This window comes from Talpa occidentalis, unplaced genomic scaffold (assembly GCF_014898055.3).
Source record: "Talpa occidentalis isolate TD23 unplaced genomic scaffold, MPIMG_talOcc4v2.1 talOcc4.16, whole genome shotgun sequence".
Lineage (NCBI taxonomy): Eukaryota > Metazoa > Chordata > Mammalia > Eulipotyphla > Talpidae > Talpa > Talpa occidentalis.
In genome coordinates, this window is record NW_023601653.1 from 78,356,841 (window position 1) to 78,367,468 (window position 10,628).

General features: G+C 59.2%; 1 protein-coding gene across 1 annotated transcript; it reads left to right on the forward strand.

Moving 5' to 3' along the window:
• Positions 1-400: 400 nt before the first annotated feature.
• ATG101 (autophagy related 101) lies at positions 401-6,884 on the forward strand. Its single transcript, XM_037514778.2, has 3 exons — positions 401-453; positions 3,120-3,438; positions 5,648-6,884. Exons 2-3 carry the CDS (start codon positions 3,187-3,189, stop codon positions 6,050-6,052), a joined length of 657 nt encoding a protein of 218 aa, XP_037370675.1. The 5' UTR covers positions 401-453; positions 3,120-3,186; the 3' UTR covers positions 6,053-6,884.
• The last annotated feature ends 3,744 nt before the right edge of the window (positions 6,885-10,628 follow it).

Sequence of the window (10,628 nt, forward strand, 5' to 3'; positions counted from 1 at the left end):
GCTCGCGGCGATGACTCCTCCCGGCCGAGGGAGGCGGCGCCGCGCCCGCGGCCGCTCCTGCCCGCGCGTCTCTATGGCGGAAGGCGGCGCCGCGGCCGAAACACAACACGTCTCGGTGGTGGGCGGGATGGACTTGCCCAAGCCGGGGGGGCGTCTCGCCCCCGCACCTGCGAACCCGAGGCCCAGCGAGGGGACAGGGGTGGCACACGGGCGGCGGGGCGGCACGGCCTCCGCGTGTCCCCTGGCGTGGGCGGGAGCCCCCAGGCGGCCGCGCCGGTGCCGGGGCTCGGCTCCCCGCACGCGCCCCCCCGCCGAGGCGGGCGCGGTGGGGGCGGCCGGCGGGGGGCGGGGCGGGGCGCGGCTTCCGGCGCCGGCGCCGCCTCCTGCGTGTGCTCGCGCGTCCGGGCGGAGGGCGCTGCGCGGCCTGCGGGGCCCGGACGGGGGCTCGGGCAGGTAGGGAGTCGCTCCAGCCGGGGGGGCCCTGGCCGGCCTCGCCCCCGGGGCCCCGCTCCCGAGACGCCCGCGGGCCGGGCGCCGCCCCTGTTCCGGGGCGGGGAGGGTCGCGGGAAGTGGCGGGGGGAGAACCGGGGCGCGGGCGGGGTGTCTCCCTGCGCCCCGCCGAGGCGCCCGAGGCCGGGCCCGGCAGCTGCTGCTCCTGCTTTTGGCGCGGCTCTGGCCGCGGAGGTCGGGCGTGCGGCGGGGGCTGGACCTGGGCGCGGGGAGGAGGAGGCAGGGCGAGAGCCGAGCCTGAGCCGCCCCGCGCCCCATCCCCTCCGCGCCTGGTGGGGCTGGGGTGCCCTGGCTGCCAGCCTGGCTCTGCGAGGGCCTCCGCCCCTGAGCTCGGCAGGCTTGGGCTGGGGGGAGCCCAGGGTGGGACTTGACGGGCCTTCTGCTCACCAGAGGTAGGGGTGAGGGTGGAGGGACAGACCAGCTCATCCCAGACCAAAGCTGGCTGCTCTGGGAAGGAGGCTGGGGTTGGTCAGTGCCGACATCCTGGAGGGCTGGATCCCAGAATAGCTCTGCAGACGAGGGGAAGAGCCTGGGCTTGGGCCAGAAGTGATCAGAGAGGTGGCCTATGTGAAGGTGTGTGGGGCGCATAAAAGGGAGGCAGTTGTGGGAGAAAGGGGAGCTGGACAGAGCTGCTCCATGGAGTTAATCTGGAGGCGGACATGAGCGAGAGATCCCTGCTCATCTTCCATCTGAGAGTGTGGAAGGAAGCTGTCCCGCAGCCCTTGGCGGTAGCTTAGAGAGCAGTGTAGGAATTAGCAGTTATGTTGGGGTAGGTTCCAGGAACTGTGTTTATGGTGATGAGTTGGATTTTAGTCTCTGCTGTCAAGGAACTGCCTAGTGGGAGGCACAGGACAATACCTGTGAGAAGGTGACTGGTAGCTCAGGTGGTGCAGATGGACCCCATTGCTTGCCTCCGGAGGGGAAGAGCCAGCACCCTCTCTGAGCCGCCTGCAAATTGCTGCCCTGTGTTGTGCTGAGCTGCTGTTGCAGGGGCCTGGACACAGATGGAAAAACACTCTGCTGCCAGGATCCCAAGCAGATCAGACATGATGTGGAACTGACCAGTTTATGGGGACTGGAGACCTTTAACTTGTAGTAGGAGTGAGGGTGGTGATAGAAAAGTTACCTCTGAGTATCTGGAAGGCTCCTTTGTGGGAAAGGGTTGAGATTTCCTCTACGTGGCTCCTGACATCAAAGCTAAGACTCGTGGACTGAAGCAGAAGGTTTTGGTAGAAGGAATGACTCAGTAGAGCAGTGTAAAGATGAAGTAGTCTGCTGTGACAGGTGATGAATCCCCTGTCAGGGACGGTGTGTAAGCTGGACCCAACTAGCCACTCTCCCCCAGGCTCATGTTCGGTGACTTACCAAGTTCTAGTTCTCAAGTCTCTTCTTTCCTTCCCCTGGCTCCTCCAGTGCTGGAGTGTAACCTCTGTCATCTCAGCAATAACATTATAATACCAGATTACAGCAGCTGATATTTACTGTTTACTATGTGCCACGTACTGCTTTAAGTCCTTACAGATGCTAACTCATCGACTCCTTTCACGATGGTTGTTATTGCTGTCCACTTTTAGTAGACGGGGAGACTGAGCTCATAGGAATTAACTGGCTTGCCCAAGATTCCAGTAAGCAAATGGCAGAGCTGGGGCTGCAACCCAGGTTGTCTGACTGTAGAGTCATTGTTCTTAATGACTTTGCTAGAGTATTTTGCAGATGTTAGTTTCATTAATTCTCACAACAAGCCAAATTTATGCATCAGAAATCAGACTCAGAAAGGTTGAGTCATAGAGCAGAGGGAGGACAGTTGGGATTCAAACCTAGGACTGGTGGGCATGAAAACCTCCACACTGCCCTGCACCCCATCCGCCCCACTGCTTCTCCTGTAGTGCCCTCTAACATGCGCTCGCACAGACTTTCTGCCTGAATCTGCAAGTCCTAACCCGAGAGTCTTGGAGGACCCTGGAAATAGGCAAGATTTGGTGTGTTTGTGCAGGTGTCAGTCAGGTTTTAAAGCCCAGTCTTAATAACTTTCACTGCCTTTTTCATTGCCGTTTGTGACCCCAAAGAACTTAGGAGCCATTGGTTTTCCTTGAGCCAGAGTTAATTTTGCAGCACAGACTTGATCTCGCCAGTGATGCATGGACTCCTCATTGTCCTCAAGACAGAGTCTGACTTCCTTAACTCGGTCATTCGAGGTCTTGGGAAGTCAGATTCCGTTCTGCTTTTTCTCTTTCCATGTTGTGCTCTCCCCGCTGTGGGAATGGTAGCATTTACCTGCTTGTCTCTCCTTCCCTGGTGGCTTCTTAGGGGCGGGGCTGTGCTTGTCTTTGACTGGCCAGTGGCTGGCAGCTCTTGCACAGCGAGCATTTTCTATAAGCCGCACGAAATGCCAGAATGGAATTCCGGCTTTAGCCCGCTGTTTGGATTGGTAATTTGAAGGTCTCCCCTCTCTCAACCTAATAATATTTCTGAGAGTATGTGCCACTGAAATGCAGACAAGGCCATGGGAGCAGGGGCTGGATTGGGTCTGGAAGGTTTGAAGGGTCTAGAAGGACATGGTACAGATCGTTCAGAAGGTGTCCGCGTTCTGACCTGGGCTTCTCTTGCAGGGTAACCCCTGTTGGGGTGAAGCACTTTAATCTGAGCTTTGCTGTGCCGTGGGCCGCTGGCTGCAGGATGAACTGTCGCTCGGAGGTGCTGGAGGTGTCGGTGGAGGGGCGGCAGGTGGAGGAGGCCATGCTGGCCGTGCTGCACACGGTGCTCCTGCACCGCAGCACCGGCAAGTTCCACTACAAGAAGGAGGGCACCTACTCCATCGGCACCGTGGGCACCCAGGACGTTGACTGTGACTTCATTGACTTCACTTATGTTCGCGTCTCCTCTGAGGAGCTGGACCGCGCCCTGCGCAAGGTTGTCGGCGAATTCAAGGTAGGGGGATGGCACAGTGGGTGACAAGTGGACCCCAAGTGCCAGCCAGCTCATTTTTCTGGGTGTGTGTGTTGGGTTCTTTCAGGTTCTAATAAACAGGTTTGCTCAGAGCTCTTTGAGGGCGGAGCCTGCGTGTGTGTGGCTGTCTGTCTGTATTGGGGAGGTGCGGGGTGGGAATGTGAGGCCCTTGTAGAAAAAACCTGGGAAAGGTGAGTAGGAAGCCCTTGCAGGCTCGGCAGGCAGTTGGTCATTGTCCCAGTGGTCTTGACCTTCTACCTGCTTCTGCTCCCACGTTTACCCTCACCTTCTGAGCCCTTCCTGGGCAGAACTCCCTGAAAGGGAGGGCTGCTGGGCCTGGCCGTCCATGTTTGTTCGTGCCTGTGTGGGTGTGGAGATGGGTCTGGCAGACACCCGCCACAGTGCACTTAGATCAGAACGGGAGTGCAGTGTTTTACCCTGCTTTGTTCAGGTAGCACTGCCTCGCTCTTTCAACAAGTGGGGCATCTTTAAATTTTAAAATAACAATGGCAACTTTTTTTAAAAAAGATTTATTTATTTATGCATACAAGAGCTGGGGTGCAGGCCAGAGGTGCGGGTGGGGTGGAGTGAGAGGAAGGATTCACCAGAGACAGAGTGGGGAGTAGAGGGCGAGGCAGGAGAGGTCTGCTGCGCCATGTGGGTAGCTCCCTGGCCGGGAGATCAAACTCATGCTGCAGTGGCTGCTGATAGCTTCACAGTGCTGAGACTTGACCCCTTGCGCCGCCAAGGAGACCCAAGGCAACTTTTTTTAAGGTACTAATCTCGGGCCAGAGGAGGAGGGTCATCTGTCTGTCTGGAGCTCCTCTATGCTGTCAGGCACTGTGTGCTTATTGTAGGAGCTTGCCAGTGTGGGGTGGCCCTCCCCAAAGCACTCACCTGTGGCCCACCACCCCCCAAGCCCAGAAGGAGCAAGTTTACAAGAAGTTTCCAGGTCCCTCTTCAAGGGAGGCTGTGCTGCTCAGCCCTCTGTCTTCAGGAGCCCATGAGACAGGCACTGCGGAGTAAAGACTACCACGCGCCAGTGTGTGCCCTTGGGCAAGAGACTCCATGCCTCTGGGCCTCTGTTTCCCTGTGCGTGAAGTGGGAATGATCACTGGACTCACCGCAGAGGTTGCAGGGACAGTGGGCTTAGTCAAATACGTGACGTGCTTGAAACAGTTTGGCGCATAGTGAGCTTTGAAGTGTGGGCCGTTACTGCTATCAGTTAAGTCAGGCGAGCTTGGTTTATCTGCTTATTCCCTGGGAGGGCAGTCAGGATTGAGGGAGTATCCTTACACTCTGGCTTGGCCCTGACTCAGATGGAAGGGTGCTTCAGGGTCCCAGCTGTCCTAGGACAGGAATGAGGGGACCCCCTCCCAAGGATTCCCCCCCCCAGGATAGGCAGAATTTGGTCCCATTTGCTTATCAAAAGAGAAGAGGGAGCCCCAGGGACTAGGTCTGGTCTGTGGTCCATGTCTCTTCCCCCTTCTGTCCTTGGCTTCCTTTGTAAAAAGAGTCACTGGGCTTTGCCGGCCCCTCTCTGTTTTCGAAACTGAGTTTAAGCTGTCGTCACATGAACGAAGTGGGAGGCTTGTGTTTAATTGGCGGTGGGAAGGCAAAGAGGATTTACTGGGGTGGAGGCCTTGGAGGGTGATTTTTGCGAATATGATGAAGGTGGGGGCCTAAAAGTAGAAAAGCAGTCAGTTTTCCTCTCGTGTGGGGGATTCTGGAAGGAGAAGGGCTTTCGCGTAAAGGCGAAAAGCAAAGATTTTGAAATCTGAGTCTGATTCAAACCTTGGCACGGCCGCTCACTGACCTGGGACTTTTGGCAAGTTACCTTACTCTTCTGAGCCTCTTTTTATCTCAAGTGGAGGTGGCCTACCTGCCTCCCAGAGGGGTTGAGAGAAGCCCGTGGGATTCTGTGGTAAAGTGCTCGGCTCAGGTTGAGTCATGCGTCTGTACAACGCCGGAGCAGCCGGGCGAGGACAGTTAGGTTTGCTCCAACCACTCAGTTTTAGGCTGGCACTTGCTCTGTCCTTTCACTCGCCTTGTCCTCTGTGGGTATTGTTCTCTGCCCTTGCTGAGGGATGAGCAGAGCCAGGAGAGCGTAATTCCCTGGGGTGGCGGAAGCAGGCACTCCCCGGGTGAGAACTCGGAGTCTGGTTTCATCCCTGTCACCCTTCTTCCCCAGGATGCGCTGCGAAACTCAGGTGGCGATGGGCTGGGGCAGATGTCCTTAGAATTCTACCAGAAGAAGAAGTCTCGCTGGCCTTTCTCAGACGAGTGCATCCCTTGGGAAGTGTGGACAGTCAAGGTGCACGTGGTAGCCCTGGCCACGGAGCAGGAGCGGCAGATCTGCCGGGAGAAGGTGGGCGAGAAGCTTTGTGAGAAGATCATCAACATCGTGGAGGTGATGAACCGGCACGAGTACCTGCCCAAGATGCCCACGCAGTCGGAGGTGGACAACGTGTTTGACACGGGCCTGCGGGATGTGCAGCCCTACCTCTACAAGATCTCCTTCCAGATCACTGATGCCCTGGGCACCTCCGTCACCACAACCATGCGCAGGCTCATCAAAGACACTCTTGCCCTCTAGGCCTGGCTGGGGCCTTTGGGTGCTCCTTGTTGGCTCCTAGACCCCAGCCTCTGGGGCTGGCACTGTTACGTTCTTGGGGCGCTGGAACTTGCTCTGAGTCCTTGAGGAGACTTGGAAGGAGCCACCCCTGGATGACCAATCTCGGGTCATCCTCTTAACCTTTGCTGACGGTCAAGTCTGGCCTGTACTGTCCTCCACACCCCCGGTGGTGGTACCCCTTCCTTCTCCACTGTAAGGAAGAGCCATGGCTCAGATGGCGAATAAAGTTGAGAATGTGAGTTTGGGTTGAGCCAGCTCCCTCTGGTGTGTGTTCTCCTGTGACACACCAATGCTTTCTGGGAGGACATAGGTGTGTATTGACATTATTCCAGCCGGAGGGGAGTGGGCGGATCGGAGTAAAGCTGACTGCTTTCTGCTCGGGGTGACAGTCACACAAGCGTTCCCCATCCAGGTGGGCCACGGTGAGTCCCACGGGGGATTAAGGTCAGTTGCTTTTGGATGTGAGGATGTGACTGAGCTTTCGTCTGCCTTTGTAAGGAATCCATGGCCTCCTGGCCTTTAGATGACTTGGTCTTCATGACAGCCCCAGAGAATGTCTTCTTCGTGCTCATAAAATGCACACAGGCCCCTGTGTGCACCTATGTGCGCCTGAAAAGTTATTTCATTGGGTGTCTTGGGAGAGAAATTAGAGCTTGAGACTGGCATCTGGAGACACTTCTAGGGGGAGCTAGCCCTGCCTGCACAGGTGTAGCTGTGAAAACTTGTACTCATTTCTACACAAACATGCTCAAGATCAGTGAACTCCACTCTGTGCTTTTAATTGATTCATTCCATATTTGCAATGCTTTTCGGTACATCTCGGGGGCTTCTAACGGTGTGGGGACGGGTGCTGAGAAATGGGAGGGGAGCGTGGCTTGGCCCTTGGTCCTGGGCAGGGTAGCTGGCTAGCATGGCCAGCAAGTGTTTGTACATTTTCCTCATTCCAAGTCCCTCTGGCCATGTATTTCCTGATGCGTTTTATGATGTCCTTGGTCTCTTGGGCATCAGAGAACTGGAGAACTCAGAAAGTTCTCAGGGGGATGGACATGGGGAAACCTGTTCCCAGCAAGTCTTTGCTGGTGTGTGTGACCCTGACCTGCTGCGCTGCAGAGGGGGCTTTCCTCTCCCGAGTCTTCAGAGAGTCCCTGATGAGGGCTTGATTGAGGGAGGACAGGTGTTTGCTGGCAATGACTTTTATTTATTTACTTCTAAGATTTTTATTTTATTAATGCACACAAGAGCTGGGGTGCAGGCCAGAGGTGGGGGGTGGGTTGGTGAGAGGATTCACCAGAGACAGAGTGGGGAGCAGAACAGGTGGAGTGAATGAAACACACTGCTGAGGGGAGCAGCGGGCAAGTCAGGAGAGGCCTGCTGCGCCATGTGGGCTGCTCCCTGGCTGGGGATCGAACTTGTGCTGCAATGGCTGCGGACAGCTTCCTAGTGCTGAGACTTAACCCCTTGGCAGTGGCTTTTAAAGAGAGAATTTCAGGTTGCTGTGGGTATTTGCCAGAGACTCGGACAGGAGGGTTTCCCCTCCTTTGCAGCTTCCCCAGACATTCAACTTTTCTACAACCAGGCTCTGCTCTGCTCTCACACCCTGGCTCCACCGTGAGACACCCAGCTGGCAGCCAGCTCCCGTGACAAGGACAGTAACATCATCTGTCTTGGCACTGATTTCCCTGCGGTGGGGAACTGACATGCTCAGGGTTAAGACTGTGGCTCCCAGCCGCGCTTTCCCATTGGCTTGTAAATACATCTCCTCGACCTCTGGGGCCGGAAGGAAGGAAAGGGCGTGGGCCTTGAACCCCCTGCCATGCTCTGCCCCACCTCTGCTGCAGTCCAGGAGGCGCTGGCTGCTTGTCCAGCCCTGGAGGCTCTCAAGTGGGGTATTGGACGAGTGTGAACACCCGTCACGCAGGTCCTGGAGGCTGCCCATTTGTCTCCTGCTCCTGTGGACACTTGGGCCGTGTCGTGCTCTGACCCAGAGTCCGAGTCCAGGAATGGGGCTCGCGCTTGCGTGCTCCGGCCCCTGCCGGCTGGGACTGCACGGCCGCTGGCAGCGCCTGGGGTGGGGCATGAGCCATCTCTTCAGGGCTCTTTACTAGGATGCAGCTTTGGTCACTTGCACTCATTTTTGCACAAGCACACTCAAAATCAGTGGCACATCCTGGCACAGCTGGGGTAGTTGGAGCCCCAACCCTGGGGACTTCAGAGCAGGGGAGAGTCTGCCCCTCCTGCCCCGCCTCCTGCCCGACTTCCCCGGGCCCAGGTCTTCACTTCGGTCAAGGCAGAGGGAGGACAAGACTCCTGGGTTTGGCCGCAAGCTCGGGCCAGATTTGAACACACTGGTGTGTGGGCCTTTGGGCTGAGGAGAAAGTCTCCAGCCCCAAGTGTGGTCACAGCCCACTCTGGAGGAGCCCTTTGTGTAGGAAGGGCCAGCGGCTCGGCCTGAAGGGTGGGGGTGGAGGGCTCCTGGGATCCGCCCCTCTTCCCTTCCCAGCCCGCCCACCCGCTGCCCGGGCTCCCACACATCTGGCCGTGCCGCGCACATCTGGAAAGCGGGGCGCCATACCATGAACGGTTCCCAGGCCGGCGCTGCGGCTCGAGCCACCTGGCTGAGCTCCTGCTGCAACCAGTCCCAGCCCGGGGTGCCTCCGGAGCCCCCTGAGGGGCCTCGCGCCACGGTGCAGGCAGTGGTGCTGGGCGTGCTGTCGCTGCTGGTGCTTTGCGGGGTCTTGTTCCTAGGCGGCGGCCTCCTCCTCCGCGCCCAGGGCCTGACTGCGCTGCTGGCCCAGGAGCGGCAAGTGTCTGGAGAGGCTGATCCAGGTGGTGCCGGTGGGGGCGACGAGGAGGACACCTTAGAAACCCGCTGAGCCCCAGGGCCGGAGCCTCTAGGCGATCCTCTGACTCCCGCCCAGCCGGCTGTGAGGAAACGGGCTGGGCTGCGCCCGGGGCCTGCTGCTGAGGAGACGCCCCTCCCTTCCTGCTCCCCTGCACAGGTGAGCGCGGTCTCAGGGACTGGGCGCTGAGTGGGGGGTGCTTACCTTGGCTTTGAGGGCCCTCTCTGGGCGCCGCCGCTGCACAGAACCAGCTTCTTGGGCACGCTCCTCCCCTGCTCGGAAGCCCAAGGCTGGGGCTCTGGCCGCCCCAGGTGTGCCAGTGTCAGAGGGAAGTCTGCCCCCCCAGCTCCCCCTCCTGCTGCAGGAGTGCCGGGCCCGTGTCTCCTTCTAGAACGGAAGCTCTCCATGCCATTGGAGAGGAGCCCGGCGGGGTCTGCAGGGGCCACGGTGGGCCTCAGCGTCCTCTCCTGCTCTCAGTCCTCTCCCCCGCCGTGCTCCAGCCCCGGCACTGAGGTTGTTCTCAGTGGTCCTTCGGCTCTACCCATCCCGCCGGAGGCTGAGGGGAGAGGGGCCGCAGAAGCTCAGACAGGCTGGGGGAGGCTCCGGCTCCCTCCCGTCCTGTGCTTCCTGAAGCCCTCCCAGGACGGGCGCCTGAGGGAGGGTCTCACCAACCGCCCTTGTGGGCAGGGATAGGGGTGTGGGTCTTGCTGAGGGCAGAACCAGGGGCCCAGATGACCCCAGGGGGAGGGGTGGTGTGCCAGGGCCCCCATCCCAGACTTTGTTCAGGTTCGGGGGAGGGAGGTGCCCCAGATCGAGGCGCTTTGCGGGGCGTGGGGGATGGGTGGGGAGGATTGTGGCAAGACTCCTAACAGCTGGGGCGCCTCAGAAGCACATTGCTCCAGGAAGCTGGGGCTGAGGATCCCCAGCTGCGGGGCTCCATCTGGCTCTCCTACCTCTGAGTCTACAAGGAGAGGAGCCATCTGGGGCCAAGGGCTGGGTGGCCTGAAGACAAGGTAATTCCAGGCCAAGCTACCTCAGGCAGGGCCACTGGGGCCGGGTGGAGAAAGCTTCCAAGGTCCCTCGCTGAGGCTCAGCGCAGAACCTAGGGGTTCCCGGGAAGTGTCTGTGAGCGGGGCTGTTGGTGGGGGGTGCTTCCTTCCTCTCCCCCCCATTGTGGGGGCAGAGGCAGGGTCCCAGTGCTAGAGGCAGGAGTGGGCACACTGGAGGGGCTGGAGAGGGGCTGGCTGGGCCGGGCCCAGCTGCACAGCTGTGAGTCTCACAGCCCGACTTATGATCCCTGCTCAGAGCAGCCCAGGATTTGGTGCTAATCCCAGGCAGCCGTGCCACGCTGGCCTCGCTGAGCCCTGGACTTCTCACCTCAGGGATGCCGTTGCCACCCCCGGGAGAGCAGGCTGGCCGGGCCATGAGGTGTGTGCGTCTGCCTGTGGCTGCCTGGGTGGAGCTGCGCCCTGGGACACGCCCTCCTCCCTGTGCTGAGTCCTGGGGAGGGGTGGGCGCTCCTGCTGCACCTCTGGTTGCCTCCAGGGCTGGCCGCTGTCTCCTGCTGCTTTTCTCTCCTTCCTCCCATCTTCGCCCGCTCTCTTCTCCCTGGCTGGGACGGAGGGTGACCCTGTCGGTGTGAACCCTTCAGAGGCACGCGGGTCTCTCAGGGAGAAGACAGGGACAAGTCCAGCGAG

Bases quoted from the DNA above. Each gene is read 5' to 3' on its own strand.
- ATG101 (XM_037514778.2), top strand. From the start codon at position 3,187: ATGAACTGTCGCTCGGAGGTGCTGGAGGTGTCGGTGGAGGGGCGGCAG. The intron at 3,439-5,647 runs GTAGGGGGATGG...CTTCTTCCCCAG, and splicing joins AGGTTGTCGGCGAATTCAAG to GATGCGCTGCGAAACTCAGG.